This window comes from Sorex fumeus, unplaced genomic scaffold (genome assembly GCF_029834395.1).
Source record: "Sorex fumeus unplaced genomic scaffold, SorFum_2.1 ptg000098l, whole genome shotgun sequence".
In the NCBI taxonomy this organism is placed as follows: Eukaryota; Metazoa; Chordata; class Mammalia; order Eulipotyphla; family Soricidae; genus Sorex; species Sorex fumeus.
The window spans coordinates 45,027,306-45,049,551 of NW_026606155.1; the positions used below are offsets into that span (position 1 = coordinate 45,027,306).

The 22,246-nt window shown below is 40.3% G+C and overlaps 1 protein-coding gene across 1 annotated transcript in view; it reads left to right on the forward strand.

Moving 5' to 3' along the window:
• Nucleotides 1-22,246, forward strand: part of NIN (ninein) — a 111,146-nt gene that overhangs the window by 75,420 nt on the left and 13,480 nt on the right. Inside the window, exons 17-28 of the mRNA XM_056133180.1 lie at nt 918-1,423; nt 2,780-4,912; nt 6,169-6,294; nt 6,393-6,462; nt 8,200-8,412; nt 9,071-9,184; nt 11,385-11,507; nt 12,604-12,717; nt 13,854-14,000; nt 16,474-16,653; nt 17,703-17,849; nt 21,798-21,899. Coding sequence (XP_055989155.1) covers nt 918-1,423; nt 2,780-4,912; nt 6,169-6,294; nt 6,393-6,462; nt 8,200-8,412; nt 9,071-9,184; nt 11,385-11,507; nt 12,604-12,717; nt 13,854-14,000; nt 16,474-16,653; nt 17,703-17,849; nt 21,798-21,899 — 3,975 coding nt within the window. The remainder of the gene's footprint in view (nt 1-917; nt 1,424-2,779; nt 4,913-6,168; nt 6,295-6,392; nt 6,463-8,199; nt 8,413-9,070; nt 9,185-11,384; nt 11,508-12,603; nt 12,718-13,853; nt 14,001-16,473; nt 16,654-17,702; nt 17,850-21,797; nt 21,900-22,246) is intronic.

The following is a 22,246-nucleotide window of genomic DNA, read 5'->3' on the forward strand; positions in this document are numbered from 1 at the left end:
AGTCTTCGCGCACTGATAAGCTTTTGTAGGTGGGCATTGCAATGATAGTCTTTATCTCAGAACATAGTGTGATAGCACTCAGAACTGCTTCCTCAGGAGCACTCGGTTTGAGGAGTTTACCTCTCAGGGGAGTTTCTGTTCAGTGTAATATCTTCAGCATTAGCAAGCATGATATTTGAAGGCAACTATATTGTTTCTAACTTGTTAAAAAAAATCTTAATAAAAGTAAAACAAAAATAAGCCAAACCAGGTAATGTGCTGTTCTTCATCAATCAGTGTCCTCTTATGCTCAGACTATACTCCTCAGAGTCTACCTCAAATGCCACCTATTACCTAAACTCATTCCTGAATTCCCCACACCAAATGTGATTTCTGTCCTCCTCTGAAGCCCTGGGTTATGCTCAGCTGTCTTTTAAATACTTGTCTTACTATTTTATTATTCTTCTTTGTTCTTCTCATAACCTGCCTGGACTGGTCTTTCCTTGATGGCAGGGACTGTGTCTGACACAGCTTTGTGTCTCTACTAGTCCTAGAGTGTATGAGATGGATGTTCAGTAAATATTTTAATTTAATTATGAGCTTAAGTTTAAAGTTGGAGAGGCTGCTTGGAGAGACAAAAGCATCTATCAGAAGGGCTAGTTTTAATACAGTTGTTCAGAAACTAATAAGATGCAACCAAGATAGAAAGGAGATCAAACCATGCCTGGCTTAATGAGTTTTCGAATTAAAATTTTTTAATTTTTTATTTTAAATAAAATTCAAGTAAAAAATTTAACCTTTTTTCTTTTAAATGTTTTGAATTTATAAAGGGGGTAGGGAACTGAGGACAGTATCTTCGTAAGAGAAAAGTCCTTACATCCCAGCTGCATTGCTTTCGTGGGACCTTAAGTTGTAATGCTTGTGCTTTCTGCCTTCAGGTACACCACTATGAGAAGCAGCTAGAGGAAGCCAAGGTGCGCTGTGAAGAAAAGCAGGAGAACATGAAGCAAAAGTATGAGAGCGAAGCACACACATTGGAAAAGCAAATAAGTGACCTTAAAAATGAAATTTCAGAACTTCAGGGGCAGGCAGCAATGCTCAGGGAGGCAGAACATTTGACAGCTTGCAGGCATGAGGCAGAGAAAAAAGAACTGCAGGTGAAGTGTGAGGAGGAGAAGACACACCTGCAGGAGACACTGAGGCTGCAACACGAGCAGGAGCTCCAGGCCCGACTGGAGCAGGCAGAGGACAAATTTAACAGAGAGAGGGATGGACTTCTTCAAAACGGCACTTGGACGGCAGAGAAGGTGAGGGACTTGACTCAGGAACTAGAGCAGCAGCATCAGCAGCAGCTGAAAAGCCTGGCAGAGAAGCACGCTCATGAGAAAGAGGAGTTGCGGAAAGAGCTTTCGGAGAAACACCAAAGGGAACTTCAGGAGAGAAGGTAAAAAAACGGAGGGGTAGTGGGTAAAGGAGCATTGTGCATTGCTGTTCCCCCAGACTCCAGAAGTTTCACTCAGTTAAAAGAGATTTGAGCCAGAGAAATATAATAAGGGAAAACCACTTACCTTGCAGCAGCCAACCTGGGTTTGCTCCCCAGCACCACATAGAGTTCCCTGAGCATTGTCTGGAGTAAGCCCTGAGCACTGCCTGATGTGGCCACAAAACTAAAATAAATAAATAAGAACAGATCTGAACAGTCAGTAGGCATAAATCACATGGGTTAACTACATTATTAAAAACTTTTTCAGGGGTTGAAGTGAGTACATAGGGTGAGGCACTTGCCTTGCATGCTGCCAATCTGGTGCCAGAGATCTCTGAATCCCACCAGGTATGATCCCTGAGCACAGAGTCAGGAGTAAGTCCTGAGCACTGCTGATGTGCCTCCCAATACACACACACACACACACACACACACACACACACACACACACACGGTTTTGTGGGTTTTTTTTAGGGAAGAAAATATTTCTTGTATCTTTAAGGTTCAAGATGATGAAAAGATTATCCCAAGTGTGTCGTTCAGTCATGCCATTCTCTGAGAAGGTCTGTTTACCAACTAGATCCTGGGCAGAGTGACATTTCCTCCCAGAGTTAGGAAATTCCACTTTGTGTTTACCTACCTCAAAAGAAATGCCAGGTCATAAGAGCTTAACATGGGCTTTGGTGCTTTATAACCTGATTAGCGTGGTACTGCGTTATTAAATAAGCAAAAGCTTATATGAGTGGTTTCATATGAGTGGTTTCTGTGACTAATATCCTTCCAGGTAGATTTGATTAAGATGAAAGAATCTTACATATTTCCCAAGTTAGGGATTAACTTAATCAACATTTCCTCATCTAATGTTTTTGGTGGACATTCCATGAGCAGGGACAGGGCGATAGTTCAGAGGGTTAGAGTGAAGCATGTTTTGTAAGTGGGAGTACCAGGCTTGATCCCCCACGCTGCATAATCTCCTGAGCGCCATATTGCCATGCTGGGAGGAGCCCCTGGTTTGACCAGGAAGTGGGGGGAAATATATATATATATATACATATATATATATGTATATATATATGTCCTGTTGAGCCTGATTTTTGAAATTTCCCTCTGAATTCAGAAAGGTGAGTAATTCTTTTAATTATGGCTATCTTTATTCTGAGAAATGAGATCCCTTCTTAGTATAAATGGGTCACAGAGAAATGAAATGAAAACCATTTTTATTGTTTGCTTTGCTGCTTTTCTGCATAGGAAAATTATTCTTGTGTGCATCTAGAATTGGTGGCAGTTTCAGTAATGCTGTATGTTGACCACATTTAGGGAAAAAATGGAAACTGAGTGTACTAGAAGAACCTGTGAGCTAGAAGCCCAGTTTCAGGCTGATTGTCAGAAAGTCACTGAGCAGTGCGAGAGTGCTCTGCACAGCCTGGAGGGCCACTACCGCCAGGAGCTGAAGGACCTACAGGAGCAACAGCAGGAGGAGAGAGCACAGTGGGAGTTTGAGAAGGATGAGCTCACCCAGGAATGTGCAGAAGCCCAGGAACGGCTTAAAGAGACTCTCCAAAGGGAGAAAACCACATCTCTGGTCCTGACCCAGGAGAAAGAGATGCTTGAGAAAACATACAAAGAACATTTGAATAGCTTGGTGGCTGAGAGACAGCAGCTACTCAGAGACCTGCAAGAGCTGAGAAACGTGTCTGAAAGTCAGCAGAGCCTGCTCTCCAGCCCGATCTTTGAGCTGAAGAGTAGCCCTCCAAGAGAGCTGAGGGACCACGGGCAGTGTCAGGCAGGTATCTGTAAGCAGCCGGCCCTCCAGCACCTGGAAATGGAAAGGCTGGAATTGGAGCATGATCAGGAGAGGCAGGGAATGATGACCAAACTGCTGGCCATGGAGAGCATCCACAGGAAGGCACGGGAGAAAGCAGAGCTAGAGAAGGCTGAGTTGAGCACAGAAATCTCCAGGCTTCAGGATCAGATTAAGGAACTACAGCAGGCAGCTTCTCCCCTATCCCCACTTCATAGTGGCTGCCAGCCCATAGGAGGAGAGGAGGTGGATGGAGGTGGAACTATGTCCCTGCTGGAGCAAGGAGAGCAACTGCTGGAAGAGAATGGGGACGTCCTCTTAAGCTTGCAGAGAGCTCATGAACAGGCTGTGAAAGAAAATGTGAAAATGGCTGCTGAAATTTCTAGACTGCAGCAGAGGCTGCAAAAATTAGAGCCTGGGTCAGTTATGTTGTCTTGCTTAGATGAGCCAATAAATGGGTTATTTGGAAATTCCATGGAGCAAACAGAGCCTTTGATACGGCATAATAGAATGAAGCAAATTGGTGTGACTGCATCACATGTCCTAAGTGAGCTACAGGATGATGAGGTGCAGGATGTAGGGAGCACGGGGACAAGCTCCATCCAGAGACAGGGGGTCAAAGTAGAAGAATTTGAGGCATCAATGGAGAGTTTTTCTGAGCTTGAAAACAGTGAAGAGACCAGAACTGAGACCTGGGACCTCAAAAATCAGGTTTGTCAACTTCAAGAACAGTTGATGCTCTTGCGTGCAGATTGTGATCGAGCTTCTGAAAAGAAACAAGACCTGCTTTTTGATGTTTCTGTGCTGAAACGGAAACTGAAGGTTCTTGAGCGAATCCCTGAGACTTGTTCCAGGTACAAATTGCTCTATGAAGATGCGAACAGAGAAAATGACTGTCTTCAGGAAGAGCTGCGAGAGATCGAAACACGCTACGATGAAACGCTAGAAAACAACAAAGAACTCACGTCAGAAGTTTTCAGGTTGCAGGATGAACTGAAGAAAGTGGAAGAAGTGGCGGAGACATTCCTTAGCCTAGAAAAGAGTTATGACGAGGTCAGAAATGAAAATGAGGAGCTGCACGTTTTAGTTTCGAGACTTCAGCGTAAGATTGAGAAGCTACAGGAGCAAGCAGGACCCAGAGGGGATTGTCACTCCCTATCGGCAGCCAGTTCAGATGACCTGGAAGTCCAGCCTGATGGCCAGGTACTTAAACTCAGTCATACACTAGAAGAGTGTGTGCCAGAGGTTCACCATATGATAGAAGAACATTTTCAGGAAAACCAGTTTTTGGAGCAGGAGAATACACAACTCCTGGAAAAAGGAAAAGCTTATGAAACTGCAAGGCTGCACAGGGCAATCCCGAGCCTTCAAGAAAAGCCTGGAGTACAGAACCAAAGTATGCTAGAGGAATACCCTGTTCTCCTCCACTTTCAAGACAAACATTTCCAGCGTCAGGCCATGCTGGCAGAGTTAGAAGTGGAGAAAAAAAAACTCCAAGAGCTAACTAGGATGCTGAGGGAGAGAGTTACTACTTTAGTGAAGCAAAGAGATGTCCCTTCTCAAGGAGAAAAGGAGGAAGAATTGAAGGCAATGATGCACGACTTGCAAATCACATGCAGTGAGATGCAGCAAAAGGTGGAACTTCTGAGGTAATGTATGTACCTTCTAAACTTCACGGAATTCCACAGAGCACCTCACCACATCTAACTTACGCTCCTCGCTCTGCCTAGAGAAACTAACCTGTTTGTGTTGCGGAAGACAGCAGTTGCATTAGACTTCCTCTGCTTCTGTGTCATGTTAACAAGTAGAGTAACTTTGCCTAGGAAGCATCCCACCCCGCCATAGGAAGTCAGTGCCGTCTGGTTGGGGTGCCCTGTCCATGTGGCCAGTGCTGGCTGTTTAACTGTGTGCATTATCTATCAGTGTATGTTCTCTCTAACTCTTTTCTTGCACTTCACTTGGATGGATAGATTATTCTGTTAAATGTAATTGTTCTCCTTTTGATGATGAATGCTATTTGAGTCTGAGTGTCTTGTGGATGATAAACTCATGTGTTAGATAAGAACTCTCTCCTTACACTAATATTTGAAAAATATATTCTATGACTTATAGTTTTCATTTATATCACTGGAAGTATATGCTGACATTCTCTAAATAGGGAAACTTAGAACATGATTTTTTGCAGAGCTATCAGATTTTAATGAGCATGTAGGATAAAGAAAAAATAATTCAAATCATTGCATGCTCTGTTTTATAAGATATGAAAGCATTAGTCTTCCAGCAAGTTCAGCTCAATAAAAGACTTATAAAATAGCCTAGAATAGCATCATGAATATTTTAATGATATAAAACACAGTAACTTAGTTCTGGATATAGTTTTTCCCCTTCAGACCATTTTTAGTTCAAAAATCAGAGTCTAACAAGATTTTTAAAAATCACAGAGTAAATAGTTGTTACATGTATTAGCATGGCCCTTTAATTTATGTAGTGAATTTTATCTTCATGTATCCTGGGCCTAAAACTAAAGTTAAAACAGCACAACAAAATATGTTTGTGTCTCCTTGAAGCAGGTAGGATTTGAGACTGAGATGAATGATCCACTCAAAGCAATCTGCTCATCACTGAGAAAATAAGCAACCAGAATGAGTGTTGAATCTTGACTCCTGTTCCCATGCTAAGTGTTTTAACCACACTTCCTAACATTTTTAGTAAAGTTCTTACTTCCCAAAAGAAACGAGTCAATATGTCATAGCTTGATTTCCAAATACTAAAAGACTACTAATTTAGACTTCTCTTTTTAACTGGCTTGGAATACTTATTTTATTGGAAGTTACCAGAAAGTATTTCTCCAAAGAAGCCAGATGACTGCTGTGTTGTAACTTTTTTTTTAATCTCTGTACTTTAGATATGAATCTGAGAAGCTTCAAGAAGAAAATTCTATTTTGAGAAATGAAATTACTACTTTAAATGAAGAAGATAGCAATTCTAACTTGAAATTAGGGACAGTAGATGAATCTCAGGAACAAATGTGGTAAGACATATGCTTAAATTTTTAGAAGGCATTTTTGTAAGGACTGTGAGTATTTAACTTATGAAGTCTAATTTTTTATATTTTCATTGTACCTATAGGCAGAAGATAGAAACTATAAAACAGGAAAAAAATGCAGTCCAGAAGATGGCAGAAGTTTTAAAGAAACAGGTAAGGAAATAATATATTCTAATGTTTCTGGATTCTGACATTTTCTTTTTTTTTTTTTTCAAAATATACAAATTTATAACATATCCTACTGGAATGACATATTTAATGATGGTAACATTTTAAATCCTGAGGTTCTAAATGAAAGTTGAACCTGGTGCTGACACTAAGGTAGTTTTTTTTTCCTCACTATAAGCTATTTGCTATTATTCTGTATTTTATTATTATTTTATTTATTTTATATATACTGTCATTTTTTATTTTGTTGATAAAATTCTCCCCGTGTTGGTCATTAGGAACTCCTTCAAGTCAGACCCTGTGTGTTTGGACAAATCCCACCTTTTTTGAATGCTTTTTATTTTTTTTTTCCTTTTCTTATGAAATGTTCCATGAAAATATATAAACTAGTTTATGTCATTTTCTAACTATGTGAATGTTCTTGTGAATAGGAATTAGATTTCTACTGCGCAGAGATTATTTGTAGAATGAGTGCCTAACCAAGCATTTTCCTCAGTGGCATTGGGGAGGTGCATCCTCTGACATCCCCAACCCACTGCTCATGGAGTTACTGGCATTGTTAAAGTTATTCCCTCTGCTCTCCTTGCTATGCTTGAAAACCAAAGAGCAGAATTTACAGATAGAGACTTCCAGTTAATTGGTATCTCCTTTTACATAATTGTGACTTGTTCAGGTAACTTGTACCATTCGAGGCCAATTTGTTTAATCTCACGACCTGTACGTTTCCTGCAGATGAAAGTCATTTAAGAATGTGTGGAGAACAGGGCAAAAAAAGACAGTCTAGGTAAAAGTACCTTCAGTTCTTGAGACAAGGTGTTAATATAACTGTATTTTGTATTCTTACAAATAAATGACAAAACCTAGTTGATAACTGATCTGGTCAAGTCACAGAAAGAGTGCAACCTGTAAAAAAAAGATGATTACCTTCATTAGTGACTGGGGAAGTTTAAATTGAAGGAGATCCTTTTATTTTCACCTGACACATTAGCAAAAATTAAAGATTTATATCACCTAGTATTCAAAGAAGGTAAATATATTCATGGTAGAACTAAGTTGGTAACACTGTGAGGAAGCTAGCTCAGAGATTATCAGAAGCACAATGTATATATAGTAACACAGAAACTATACTTCTAAACATTTGATCCTAAATACAAAATGTTATCATACATAAGTATTTCAGAAGACCATTTTGAGGAAAGAAATTGTAGCACCCAAAAAAGGATTTTTTAAATCTATTATTAATAGGAAGGATGCAAGAAAGTTATCTGTCAGTTTGGGAGTGGGTAACTAAAATATGAAATGTTTTGTGTATGTAGAATATCTGAAACCCCCCCGAAAATTACAGCATGGGGTGGTTTCTAAAGCACTGACTTGGCAAGATATGTGTCTGTAAATTGTTCTACATTGGAAAAAATATTGTCCAGATACATGAAATTACATACATTTTTATTATGACTTTAAAATGTATATGGGTTTTTATATATATAGAAAAAGGGATGTGTATTCAGTATAAATTATTACATTGGATTGAACTGAATGAGTATCACTTCATACTTCTTACAAGTTGATAAATATGTAAAATGATAAAATGTAATTAAGGACATGTATGCACACAGATGTATGTAACTAATCTATGTTGATGAAGAAATAATTAGTCTCTAAATCTATCTCTTGGCAGAAGTAGGGTAACCAGCTTTTAAAACTGATTTTAATTTTATTTAGATTTCAGAATTAAAAACCAGGAACCAACAGTTGGATTTGGAAAATACAGAGCTTAACCAAAAGAACTCTCAGAATCAGAAAGAGTTGCAAGAACTTAACCAGCGTCTGGAGGAAATGCAATGCCAGAAGGCAGATGAGCCTGAACACTGTCCATTGGTGGAATGGGAACAAGAGAAGTCTCAGCTGGAAAAACTAGAGCACTGTCGGGTGCAGGTATCGCTTATACCACCTACTGCTGCTACACAGGAAATCCTGGGGAGGGGAAAGAAATGTTTATATTAAATTCCTCTTTGTACCAATTCTTAGTAATTCTAAACCGTGTGATGCTGACATGTGAAAAAAATCACTATGTCGAATAAAAAATCAGCAATTAGAGCCAAATACAAATGGAAACGCAGTGTATAGCAAAGGGAATTTCTCAAAACACTTGAGTAAAGATGAAGTGTTTTTTCAAGAGCAGAGTGTGTCATCCCCAGCAGCGCTCTGTATTCAGGAATCACTGCTGACGGTACTCAAAGCATCACGCGTGCACGTACACACACACACACACACACACACACACACACACACACAAACACACACACACACACTCTCTCTCTCTCTCTCTCTCTCACACACACACACACACAGCACTGCCTCTGTGGCCCCTTACCACCAAATGCGTCCAAGCACAACACCATCAGGCACCACTGGGCGTGGGATTTATTAAATGATGGCTTTACTTCTGTTTACTCGAGAGAAAAGTGGTCATCCCACAGTGTCATTGACCTTGTACTAGTGTTCCCTTAATACTGCCTTTTTTGTGAACCCAGTACTTTTCTCCAGACTAAATGACTGTGTCTGTCACTTGACTTTTTAATTTCTCTCCCAGTCCTCCACCTTAGTGTCTTCTCTGGAGGCAGAACTTTCTAAAGTTAAAATGCAGATCCATCTCGTGGAACAGGAAAACCTCCTTCTTAAAGATGAACTGGAGAAAATGAAACAAGTAAGACTGTGCAGTTTGCAAAGTGGGGTGTTTAAGGGGGATTCGTAGAACAGTATATTTCTGGTGGCCTGTTGTTTCTTGCCACCTAACATCAGAGTCTTGTCAATAAATGATTGCTTTGTGTATTGAAGACTGAAGGGTTCCTGTGGGAACTCTGTCAGTGTTCTATTTAAGTAATGGGTATGTTGTAGATAGAAATACTGTAGCTTGAAATCCCAATACTTCAGTTTAAGAAATGCAGTGTTCTGTTTTTTCTTGGCCAGTTGACAGGGTAAGTTTATCTAAAAGGAGGGTGCCTCTTTGCTTATCACTTGCATAACTCAGTTCACACTGAGATTTCTAAATCACCTATGAACTGGTCTCTTTTATAGTTTTTTTCTCGTGGCAGGCATGAAGCATCTATCTTAGCTTGAGAGTTAAATTCTAGAGTATTATCAGTGATTTTGTCTCTCCTAAGGACTTGGTCAAAGAAAAGTGTCAAGCAGAGACTTACTAGGGGGTTTCCTTGGGGCCAGAAAGATAGTACAAGGATTACATGCAGCCAACCCTAGTTGGTTCCCTGGGCACCACCAGGAGTGATCGCCTAACAAGCCAGGAGCATAGCCAGGTATGGCCCAGCTCCCCAGTAGCTCATCTCCCTCCCCCGCCGCCAAGAGAGTTTCTTATCTTCAGCTGGATTAATTGCCAGTTGAATACTTTAAATCAGTTGAAGATAGGAGTTGTTTTCTTCAAGTCCTATCCTGAAAATTTTCTTATTCTTGATTCTGACTTTTTTGTCAGTTGAATATAGGCAGTTTGAACAATCCTGTTTTACAGCAGAAGAATTTTGTTCAATTTTATTTATTTGTTTCACCAGAAGGTAACGTTAATATTATGACATCCTTAAATTATAAACTTTTTCTCTTGTATCTGTTCAGCCTACCTTAAGATGCTGAGATGTGTCCCAAATCTATAGTATGGTAACAGTGTACTTCATGACTCTACTAAGCTAATTATCAGAAAAGGAGTTGAATTGGGAAGGAAATGCATATTTTTTATGGAGGTGTTGGCACAGTGATGTAGAAAAATATTGAACCCTTTCTGTCTGTGTTAGGAAATTGTTTCATGACACCTGGGTTCCTGCTTCTGAAATGGGACAGTGTAGGTTCACTGTTGGTATCATAAACCTGGACCTCAAAAGCATGTGCCAATCTGTCTGACATGATATTACCTGAAAAAAGCACTTTAACTTATATTATCTACTATACTAAAAAGAAGCAGAAAGAAAGGCAGACGTTACATAATTACCTTATAGACATCCAATCTAGTACCCGGTTTTGTGAAGGGTTCTGGGAAAGAGAGACAAGATAATGGGCAAAGGAGATTTTAACAATGCCTGGGTAATTTAATATATATTTTTCTACATCCCTCTGGCTTTTTTGGATTGTACTGCATGCTGGATTTGTTGCCAGTTGAAACTAAGACTTTACCCTTAAAGTCCATCGTGTCATGCTTTGCTTGTAGGAGGCCTGGGTTCAATCACTGACACTACATAGTTCTCTGAACACCACTAGGAGTGACCTCTGAGCACAAAGCCAGGAGTAGTTTCCAAGTACCACTAGATGTGGCCCAAAAAACGATGTTAAGAAGCTGGAATGATAGCACAACAGGAAGAACATTGCCGTGCATGCGGCCAACCCGGGTTCAGCCCCTGCACCCCAAATGATCCCCTGAGTATCACTAGTAATGTTTGCTGAGCACAGACCTAGGAGTAAGCCCTGAGCACTACCTTTTTAGAAAAAGCCAAAAATCCAAAAATAAAAAAGCTAATGTTAAATGTAAAAAATAAAACTAAAAGTGGGATATTGAAAGACAGCCATAAAATCATTTGATTTTGAGAGATGAAAATGTAAAAGTACAGTGAAAGATAACAAAGAACTACAGGTACAAAGAGTTAAGTGTGTAAGAAACTGTTTCTTTAAATCAGAAAGCTGGGCCCTGATTTAACTATGGTGTATTTGCTTGATTCTTTCTGAGCAGGCATTTGAGCAGTCAGGAGAGAGAGAAGCTAGCAGGGAACATTTTGTGAAAGTTAACTACGGTCCCCTAGAGTTCACATGTTACTTGAAGCCTACAGATAGGGAAACAGCAGCCAGGAAGGTGTCCTGTTTATAAATACAGCCATGTAATGCCATGGGTGGGACCTGTTTATCTCTTCCAGCCTCACAGATGTCCTGATCTCTCGGACTTCCAGCAAAAAATTTCTACTGTTCTAAGCTACAATAAACAGCTGCTGAAAGAAAAGGAGGCTCTGAGTGAAGAATTAAACAGCTATGCTGATGAGGTAGTAAAATTAGTGTTGTGTCATCATCCTCCTGCCCCTAGAGTGCACCTGTAGCAAGCATTTCTCTATGTGCAATGGTGGCTGGGCCTCCTGTGATAGCCAGATTGCTCCAGAAGCTCCTGAATTAGGTGCTTAGCTGATCTTAGACTCTAAACAAATGCTTTAATACTAACAAATACAGTGATAGAGTTGGTCTCATTTTAACATGCCATAATGCTGCTTGCAATTGATATATTCACCATTCTGCTATTTATCTGGTATAAATAGCAAATACTACCATATTTGCTATTTATTTATTTGCTGGAAGAGCCTCCAGTCGTTGGGAAAAGACGAGTAAGAAGAGGCTGCTAAAATCTCAGGGCTGGATGCTGAAAGTAGACTATAGACCAAACATGATTGCCACTCAATGCCTCTCTTGCAAACCACAAAACCCAAAAGGAGAGAGAGAGAGAGAGAACAAAAGGGAATGCCCTGCCACAGAGGCAGGGTGGGATGGGGAGTATGGGGGGTGGGAGGGAAACTGGGACCCGTGGTGGTGGAAAATGGGCACTGGTGTAGGGATGGGTACTTGATCATTGTATAACTGAAACCCAAGCACAAAAATTTGTAAGTCTATAACTGTACCTCATGGTGTTTCACTAATAAAAAAATAAAATAAAATAAAATCTCAGGGCTGGGAAGAATAGAGACGTTACTGGCGCCTGCTTTAGTAATTTGATGATCAATGGGATGACAGTGGTACAGTGATACCATATTTAGTGTTTTACTTACATAGACATTTTTTTTTCCTATTGTATTTTTCCCTAGAAAATCCATAAGCAATGCTTTTTGTTCTTGCTTGCTGTAATGGGCACTTTATACATTATATTTGGGATTTCTAATTGCATTTCAGCCCAATATCTTATATTAGCCAGTGAGAAGGACAAATGGAAATCCCAAAAGAGAAGCATCTCTTCGAAATTAAAGGTAGAAGAGAGTCAGACCTACGCTCCCATGTAAATAGACAGCACTTGATGTTGTCAGTGCTCATGGAGGTATAGAAATCAAGGCTTGATTAGTTCGTAAAAATACCACTTTACCTCTTTTCCTGAAACAGTTGGCAAAATCAAGACTTTTAGAGCACAGGATTACTGCTCTGAAGCAGGAACAGAAGTCTTGGGAACATCAGAATGAAAACTTGAAGACACAGCTGGTGGCATCACAGGAAAAGGTATGTGGGCAATGCCTGTCTAATCTGCATCATCAATATTTCCCTATACCTTCTAACAGAAATCCCAGTGGAAATAATATTCCAAGTGGCTGGAATCATGTAGTTCAAGTAGTAGAACAGTGTTTTACATAAACTGGATAAACCAGGCAACAAATTAGGTCCCCTGAGCATTGCCAGGTGTGACCCTCAAAACTATAGAGAACAGGGGAGGGGGGCAGGGAGGAGAGAGAATGCTGCAAGTGAAGTGGTCTAACATGTCTTCAAATGCCTTCAGTTGACCAATATTTGACATATGCTGTATGTAGAGTACTTAAAAATACAAAGTTCCTATTTCTGGGAGATAGTACAGCAATTGGCATGTTCCTGAGCTAGGTTTGACCTCTGCACCCCATGGGCCCCCTGAGCGTCATCAGGTGCAGCTCTGGAGGGCCCTGAGCACCACTGAGGTAGCCCTGGTCTTCCCTAGCACTGGCACTGCAGGGCCCGAGCAGCACCGAATACTCATTCTGTGTATTGAAGTTGGTTGAGAATTGTAAGTGGGGCCTCAGACCTCTTAAGAACTACTTGGGGGGCCACCCTTACCCTCAGAAAACCACAGTTTTCTTCCAAATTCAGTATTATAAAATATCTTACAAGTATGAGTTCTGCTCTTTGTGAAAGTTTAGAACGATATGCAAAAATGAGGATTTCTAAGGCAGTGTCATACCCTATCATAAAGATCACGGTCAAATTTTCTTTTACAACTTTTCAAGTAAATTTAAATTGTTTAATTTAAGTATGTGTGTGTGTGTGTGTGTGTGTGTGTGTGTGTGTATAGAGAGAGAGAGTGGTTCTACAAATGCACATTCTTATTTTAAGCCTTCAAAATTCCACAAAATGTATTTTGTGCTGTTATTTAGTGCTGAGATCAGTAACAACTTGCTCCAGGCATAATTCCCCATTGTCTTAAATGAAATTAACATCTTGTAAACACTCATAATGCTCTGGGTTTGTGCTAACTTCCTGAAAATTGCTCACTGTTATACAAAGAAACAGAAAAGGTCTTGAAATTCTCTTCTTCTGGCTCATTCATTGACATGCTTTGAGTAAGACAATGAGGATTTGCATAGCAGTATAAGCTTGTTCTCATGACGTAGGTTCAGAGTCTAGAAGACACTCTGCAGAACATAAACCTGCAAATGTCCCGTATTAAATCTGATCTTCGAGTGACTCAGCAAGAAAATGAGGCTTTAAAACAAGAATTGGTGTCTTTACATAAGCAACTTCAGAATGCTGATGACAAGGTAAGTTCTCTTTTGTTGCAGGTAAGATACAACTTTGTATATCAAAGTATGTAAATTTTAAGTCTATAACCTGATTAGCTTTATGTATATGTATGAACATATACATACCTACATAGAGAAATGTTCCTTATAGTAGCATATTATGTTTGCAAAACCACCTTTTGGATCCTCATAAATATTCTCATTGGATCAAAATACAGAACATTTCCAAAGTCAAGTCCTTGTCTCCCCTTAGTTGATAAGCCCAAGGAAAACACTTCTCCCCCTATTGGTTAGGAATGCTGCTTCTTGAACTTCATAGAAATAGAACCATAGACATAAGGTATTTTATTGAACAAATCAATACTATGGGTAATTTTTTAAAAATTTTTATTAGTGAAACACCATAAGGTACAGTGGTAGACTTACAAATTTTTGTGCTTGGGTTTCAGTCATACAATGATCGAATACCCATCCCTCCACCAGTTCCCATTATCCACCACTACTGATCCCAGTATCCCTCCCACCCCCCATTCTGGGTAACTTTTTTAAGAGTAAAAAGTCATATAAAAACTGAAATTTTGTCTTCATGTGTCTGACATGGAACCCAGGCCTTGGCCATACAAAGCATGTAACTCTGAAACTCTGAGGTACATCTCTGATTCCATAAAACCAAAGTATTTTAATGTAGAAAACCTTTCTTATATATTAGAATATTGCTTCCTTTATGTGCAAATACATTAAGAATGCTAATAAATATCAGCCTTGAGGCAGATGTTAATATTTTGTTCTACTGTAAAAGTAGATACTAATGCTAATTCAGTTATTTTATCTCTTGGTTCCTTTTTTGTTTTTGTTTTTGGGGCCACATCTGACAGTCCTCAGGGTTTACTCTGGGAAGTTCTTGTAGGGATTGAACTGGGTCTGCTGCTTACAAGGCATATGCCCTACTATGTACTATTGCTCTGTCCTACTATAAGGCACCATGATTTATAATACTATTTATGATCGGGCTTCATGCATGCTGTTTTCCAACGCTGCACCCTCACCAGAGTGTCTGTTTTCCTTTCCCTATTGTCTCAGTGTCCCTGCCATGCCCTCACCTGCCTGCCACCCTTGGTAAACTCACTTCTGTAGACCAGTTCTCAGATTATGTTGTCTTTGCCCATGTGTTACTTTCTTACTATGTTTCTTTATATCCCACCTAGGAGGGCTATTATTCTGTAGTTGTTTCTGTTCTCCTGACTGACTTGAGGAGCAGGATACTAGATCCAGCTACATAACTACAAAGTGAATGATTTTGTCTTTTATCATAGCTGAGTAGTATTCCATTGCATATATATGCCAGTTTATTTATCCAGTCACCTGTTCTTGGGCACTTGGATTACTTCCAGAGTCTGGCTATTGTGAGTAATGCTGCAATAAACATAGGAACACAAATGTCTTTTGGCCATAGTGATTTTGGTCCTTTACATAGATGCTGAGAGATGGTATTGCTGATTTGTATTGAAAGGTCAATTCTTAATTTTTTGAGAAGTGTTCCTGTACTTTTAACTGTGATTTTCTTAAAAATATAAAATCCATCTATTAGTATTCTGAATTTTTATTATTCTCAAATGAGATTCTACTTTGTCCTTTTTCTTGTTTTGACTTAAAAACAACTTTCTTATCTAGTTTTTTTTTCACCTTTGAGAATTTTTTTCAGGATCCAAAGTATCCCTTTGGCATCTTAAAGCATATTCCTAAATTCAGGCCTCAATTACATGACTGAATAGGTGCTTTGCATTCTAAAAAAAGATATGATTGCATATGTGAAAATAAAAGTAGAGTTTAAGTTACAAAAGCTTCAAGTTAGCTGTGCATTTAAGAATTCTCTTTGTGTTTTCTGTTGACCAAAATAGTAGGTACTTGGGTTCAAAGCATAACTTCAAAAGGACGCGGCAATTTTTCTTTGTTTTTGTTTGGGGGCTACATCTGGCAGGCTTGGGGGAGCATGCACTGGAAAGGATGAAACCCAGGTATCCAACATGCGAAGTATGAATGTGGGTTATGTATGGAACTGGGGCTTACCCTACAATCATCTTAACTATTAGATTGAATGAGGCTGTTTTGCCAATAACTATTCAAGAAATTTCTAAGCCATTTTACAAACTTACACTCCAAATATATAGCTTATAAACATTTGTAATCGATTTGTTTTCTCTCTCTTTCTCTCTCTCTCTCTCTCTCACCTTTCTCTCTCTCTCTCTCTGTGGGCTGAGCACATGCTTTGCACGCTGGGGACCTGGGTTCAGTCCCCAGCACCACATTTTCCACTAAGCACTGCTAGGAGTGACTCCTGAGCGCATAAATGGGAATAGACCCTAAGTACCACTGGGTGTGATCTCCAAAACAATAAAGCAAATAATTTTTTTTAAGTTTGTCTTAGGTAAATTTGCACTGAAAATAAAAGATGGCATATATTTGAGATTTAACTCTGAAATTTTCTCTTAAGAACTGGGCCCCAGAAATAGCTACCCATCCATCAGAGTTCCATAATCAGCAGCAAAGACCATCTTGGGACAAGTTGGATCATCTGATAAATGAGGAACAACAGCTGCTTTGGCAAGAGAATGACAAACTCCAAACAGTAGTGCAGAACACCAGAGAAGAACTTACACACTCCCGGGAGAAGGTAACTTGAAAAGTTGCACATACTGTCATTTGTTTGAAGATGTTTAGTTTGATCTGAAAATAAATGATGCAATTAAAATGGTTTTAGGGGGCTGGAGTGATAGCACAGCGGGTAGAGCGTTTGCCTTGCATGTGGCCAACCCGGGTTTGATTCCCAGCATCCCATATGGTTCCCCAAGCACTGCCAGGAGTAATTCCTGAGTGAAGAGCCAGGGGTAACTCCTGTGCATCGCCGAGTGTGACCCCAAAAGCAAAAAAGAAAAAATGGTTTTAGGTTCCTTGACTGTTCTTCTACAGCAGACCTCTTTGGGTTTTGGAGACACACCTAGCAATGTTCAGAGCTTACTCTTGGATCTGCACTCAGGAATTACTCCTGGCGAAACTCAGGGGACCGTATGAGATGCTGGGGATCAAACCTGGGTTGGCCACATGCAAGACAAGTGCCCTACCTCCTGTACTAACTTCAGCCCCAATGGCAGACCTGTTTTTAACAATGCATAATTTATCACTTAACTTGCATATAATTTTATCCTTTTGTTTATATAAAATAGGTGTTTTTGTATAAGCCTTTTATATTAAAATCAGAAATTTTATACAGAGAGAACTTGCCCCTGCCCTCATGGTCCTGAGTTGATTTTTCAGGTTGAAACAGTTTGGTACACAGTCAAACTCCTCAGTCACTCCCACAAGATGTCATGGCAAAAGCTCTTAAGACTAAATCTTCTCTTCACAGCCACAGCATACTGTTGACTCCCAGAGTTAGGTTAAACCAAAGATTCTTTCATCCCAGTCTTGTCCTCATAGCATTTTAGATTCAACCAAAATATTCAACCAAAATATTTTTTTAAGTTATCTAGAAGAGATCTTTTGAGATCCAAAACAGTAAGCTTCAAGTTTGGCAGACCTAACTGAAAAAAATAAACACCTTTTTTTTCAATGCAATAAAACTGAAGTTCTAAATAAAAACACATGTTTATCTTGGTTGTACATGACTTTTGTGGTTGGACAATTGATTACATTAGCATGTCCTTGTTTATTTGTTCTTGATAGATCCGTCAACTGGAATCCAGCCTTCTTCTCCCTAAACACCCAAAACATCTAAATCCATCAAGTACTGTGAAACCCACAGATCAAGAGAAGCTAAGCTTAAAGAGAGAGTGTGAGCAGTTTCAGAAGGAAGGAGCTGCTAATAGGAAGGTGGGTCTCATGTGTTTAACATTCTCACTCTGAGATTCCTGCCCTGCAGTGCACATTTCTTCTCTTGAGTGCTTCCAAGGAGAGGATTACAAAGCATAGTTTGTGTCTTCCTCATTTCTATGCTTTTGTATAAATGGTCAAAACAGTATCATGTTCTTTTTTTTTTTTAAATTTTTATTAGTGAAACACCATGAGGTACAGTTGTGGACTTACAAATTTTTGTGCTTGGGTTTCAGTTATACAATGATTGAGTACCCATTCCTCCACCAGTGCCCATTCTCCACCACCACTAATCCCAGTATCCCTCCCACCCCCCACCCTCCCATCCCACCCTGCCTCTGTGGCAGGGCATTCCCTTTTGTTCTCTCTCTCCTTTTGGGTGCTGTGGTTTTCAAAAGAGAAATTGAGTGGCAATCCTGTTTGGTCTATCGACTACCTTCAGCATGCATCTCCCATCCTGGGAGGATCTTCCCAGCACCCTTTATTTGGTGTTCCCTTCTCTATCTGAGCTGACTTTACACCTAGCGTGTGCGGCTGGCCTCCAAGTCATGGAGTAAACCTCCTGGTACTTATCTCAGCTATTCTTGAGTGTTAGTCTCCTATTTTGTTACTTTATGTTCCCCAGATGAATGCAATCTTCCTATGTCTGTCCCTCTCTTTTTGACTCATTTCGCTTAGCATGATACTTTCCATGTAGTATCAATTGTATGTAAACTTCATGACTTCATCCTTTCTAACAGATACATAGTACTCCATTGAGTATCATGTTCATTTTGATTAATAGTTTGAATGAGCGATGCTCAAAAAGGAGCTGATTTAAACTTTCCTATAGAAACCATCTTCTTTAGGTTACTATCACAAGTCTTTCTAAGTGAGTAAAATATATATAGTTGGACTATTGAGAACTTCTTAATATGTCCTGTTCTTACCTATTGCTGTGCTATGATATTTATCTATTGTTATTGATAATAAAAATCATAAACTGTTTTGTCAGTTTCTGTGGAGCAGGAATTGAGAAGCTGAGAGAAAAAGATCCCCAACGACTCATGAGAAAAGCTGTAGGACCTTTCAGAACCTGTGAAAAGGGCTTGCAGTTACTTATATTGTATTCTGTTGATCACTCAGACCAATGAGGGAAGGGACTATGCGGGAGTGCCCCTAGCAAGAGGCTGGAACCATCTTGGAGGCTGACTGCCACATGATGAAGGAAAGCCCAGAGGTTAAGCCTCTGTAGTACAACTCAGTTTGCCTTCTTTATTCTGTTCTTTGGAGTTACAATTCTAGATTTTCCTGATGATATTTCTCCTCTTCTGAGAATTATGTACTTGAAAACCTGAAAAGACTGCTGAGTAATCAGGGCTGGGAGATAGCACAGCAGTTAGAGCGCAGGTGTGCCATAGCCTGACCCAGGTTTGATTCTTGGCACCAGCTGATGTCCCTGAACATGACAGGTACAGCCCTTGATGCCCCAGCACCAATGGGCACCCCCCGGCACCACATGGCCGAGCAGCATCGCATCCTCAGGCTCTTGCACTGAACCTCAGGGCCTGGCTGATGGCCCCTTGGACCACCTGGGTACTACTTGGGAGGCCAAAAATTTAAAAAGAAAGAATGGTGTGTAAACATCTCCTTGTATTTATTATTGAAAAATTTACCCATTTTTTGGCTTGTAAAAGTTGTCCTGACCACTGACAGAAAAAAAAAGTTTGAAATGTCATTCAGGTATATTGAAGTTGGTATATTCATCGGTAGGTTTCATCTGGATGCTCACCAAAGAAGGCTAACGAGAGCTTTTAAAGTAACAATGAATTTGAATTAGTGGAAAGATGAGAGTTTTAATTCACAATTCTTACCACTCTTAGCTCCATGCTACACACAGGTGTTTTTTATTCTGCTTATCCTTGTTACGTGTCCCTTTCTTTTTATAGAAGGCAGAGTTCCCTGGGTTGGAGGGGGCATTAATCAGAGACAGAGAATTGGTCCTCAGTCTTTTTTTTTTTTAATTAATTTATTTATTTATTGAATCACTGTGGGAAAGGTTACAAAGCTTTCAGGTTTAGGTCTCAGTCATGCAAATATCAAATACATTTCCCTTTACCAATACTTATTTTTTACCATGAAGAACCCCAATAAAACCCCACCCCCCACCCCTCCCCGTCCCTGTGAGGCAGATGAATTCTAGTTAACACTCTATCTGCTTTGATTAGATTCATTGTTTCAATAAAAGATTCACCACTATTATTTAGAGTTTACCCCCCCCCCAATCAGACATGCTGAAAAAGCATTGTGAAGTGATTTGCTTTCTACAGCTGGGTTCAAGAATTAATGTTGGTTTTGGATTTCTGCTATTTTACCTATTGACCCTGGAAGTATTTCAACTGAAAGTCAGATAGTTAAGAAATTGGTTTCTGTGTTCTGGAGTCGTGGCCGTGCTGGAGAGCCGCTAGTGGGGGGCAACTGGTGGCCTTGGTAGGGCGTGAAGGGCAGACTGAAACGCCCCCCTTCCCATGAGGTTTTAGTTGCCCCCACACTCCCGGCTCATACCTGCTGTCCACAAGGCTCCCATGTGGCCGCCATCTTTCTTTCCAGAGAGGAGAGGGCGAATGGGGCAACACCCTTTCCCCTCCGGCAGACTTGATGGCCTGGTTCAACGCATAGTCCGTTCACTTTTCTGCTCCAAGCTGCCGGGTTCTGCATTAAGTCCTTGTGCTTCTGGGGCTGTGGCTGTGCTGGAGAGCCGCTCGCGGGGGGCGACTGGTGACCTCGGTAGGGCGTGAAGGACGGACCGGAACGCCCCCCGACCCATGAGGTTTTAGTCGCCCCCACACCCCGGCTCATACCTGCTGTCCACAAGGCTCCCATTTGGCCGCCATCTTTCTTTCCAGAGGGAGGAGGGCGGAAGGGAGCAACACCCTTTCCCCTCTGGGCAGAAATGATTGCCTGGATTAACGCATAGTCCTTTCACTTTTCTGCTCCAAGCTGCTGGGTTCTGCATTAAGTCCTTGTGCTTCTGGGGCTGTGGCCTGCTGGAGAGCCGCTCGTGGGGGGCAACTGGTGGCCTCGGTAGGGCGTGACGGACGGACCGGAACGCCCCCCTTCACAAGAGGTTTTAGTCGCCCCCACTCCCCCGGCTCATACTTGCTGTCCACAAGGCTCCCATGCGGCCGCCATCTTTCTTTCCAGAGAGAAGAGGGCGAATGGGGCAACACCCTTTCCCCTCCGGTCCTCAGTCTTAGGGAGTGTGGTTAGTACTTTTGATTGTGGCACAGATCTTGTGTTCTAGAATAGCTTCACATTTCTGCTTAGCAGCATTTTGAATTTTTTCTGTATATAAAGAATATAGGGAACACTAAAAATTAATACTTAAAGGTTCATCTTTACCTTAGGTAAAAGTTATATAAATCAGTTTTTATATACTCTTGCTCTGTATCTTTGCTCTAACAGCTTTTTTCACACTGTGCCTCTTTAGTAGATGAAGCATTTTTTACAAATAAGAAAGTAATTCAAGTACATGCCTTGGGCGTATGGATAATTATTATTTCTGGAAAGTTCTTTCAGTGATATGTACTTATGCATATACATTTACATATGAGTATGGGTATATATAGTAAGTTGCAAGTTAATTATATTTCTTACACTAAATACACTGGAGTTTGAAACCCAGCTGCCTTAAGGAATTTGTTTTATGTGAGGAGTTACAGTAGATGGCATTGAAGCTTGAAACCCAGCTGCCTTAAGGAATTTTTCCTATATGTGGAGTGGTGATTAAGCTAGACACTAAAATGTAAGCAGTGCACTGCATTACATTGCTTTTGTTTCCTCCAGTGCATGAACATGCTGTTCTTCCAAGCATTGAGTTATGATGAGCAAAAGTTTGTCAAAATACAGTGAAGCCACCAAGGTGTTTTTGTTTGGTCTTTTAAGAGGAATTTTTTCATATTTTAATAGGCCAGCCAGATGAATTCCCTTGAACAAGAATTAGAAACAATTCACTTAGAAAATGAAGTCCTGAAAAAGAAACAAGTAAAACTGGATGAGCAGCTAATGGAGGTAAGTTTTTAAGCAAAAGTCCTTTGCGATGAAGGACATTTTAATCCGTGAATGAGCCATTTGTTGGGAGAGACAAGCACAGTGTTGAATTCCCGTTACGGAAAGTGAAAATGTAAGTTTGCTGCCAAATTGAATTCTTTGGTCTCTCAAGTTTGAAAGACAGTTTTACATAATTACACAGTCATAGGAATTCAGACTGCTTTGTAGAAGAAGCAATAGTGTTGACTATCCTAAGAGCAAAGACCTGGATTTCAGCAAGTGGCACAGACTCCCTAATACTAAGCCCCATCACTCTTCTGCCTCACTGCAGGTCTAACAGTTTCCTGAGACCTCTCCTATTGCTAAGC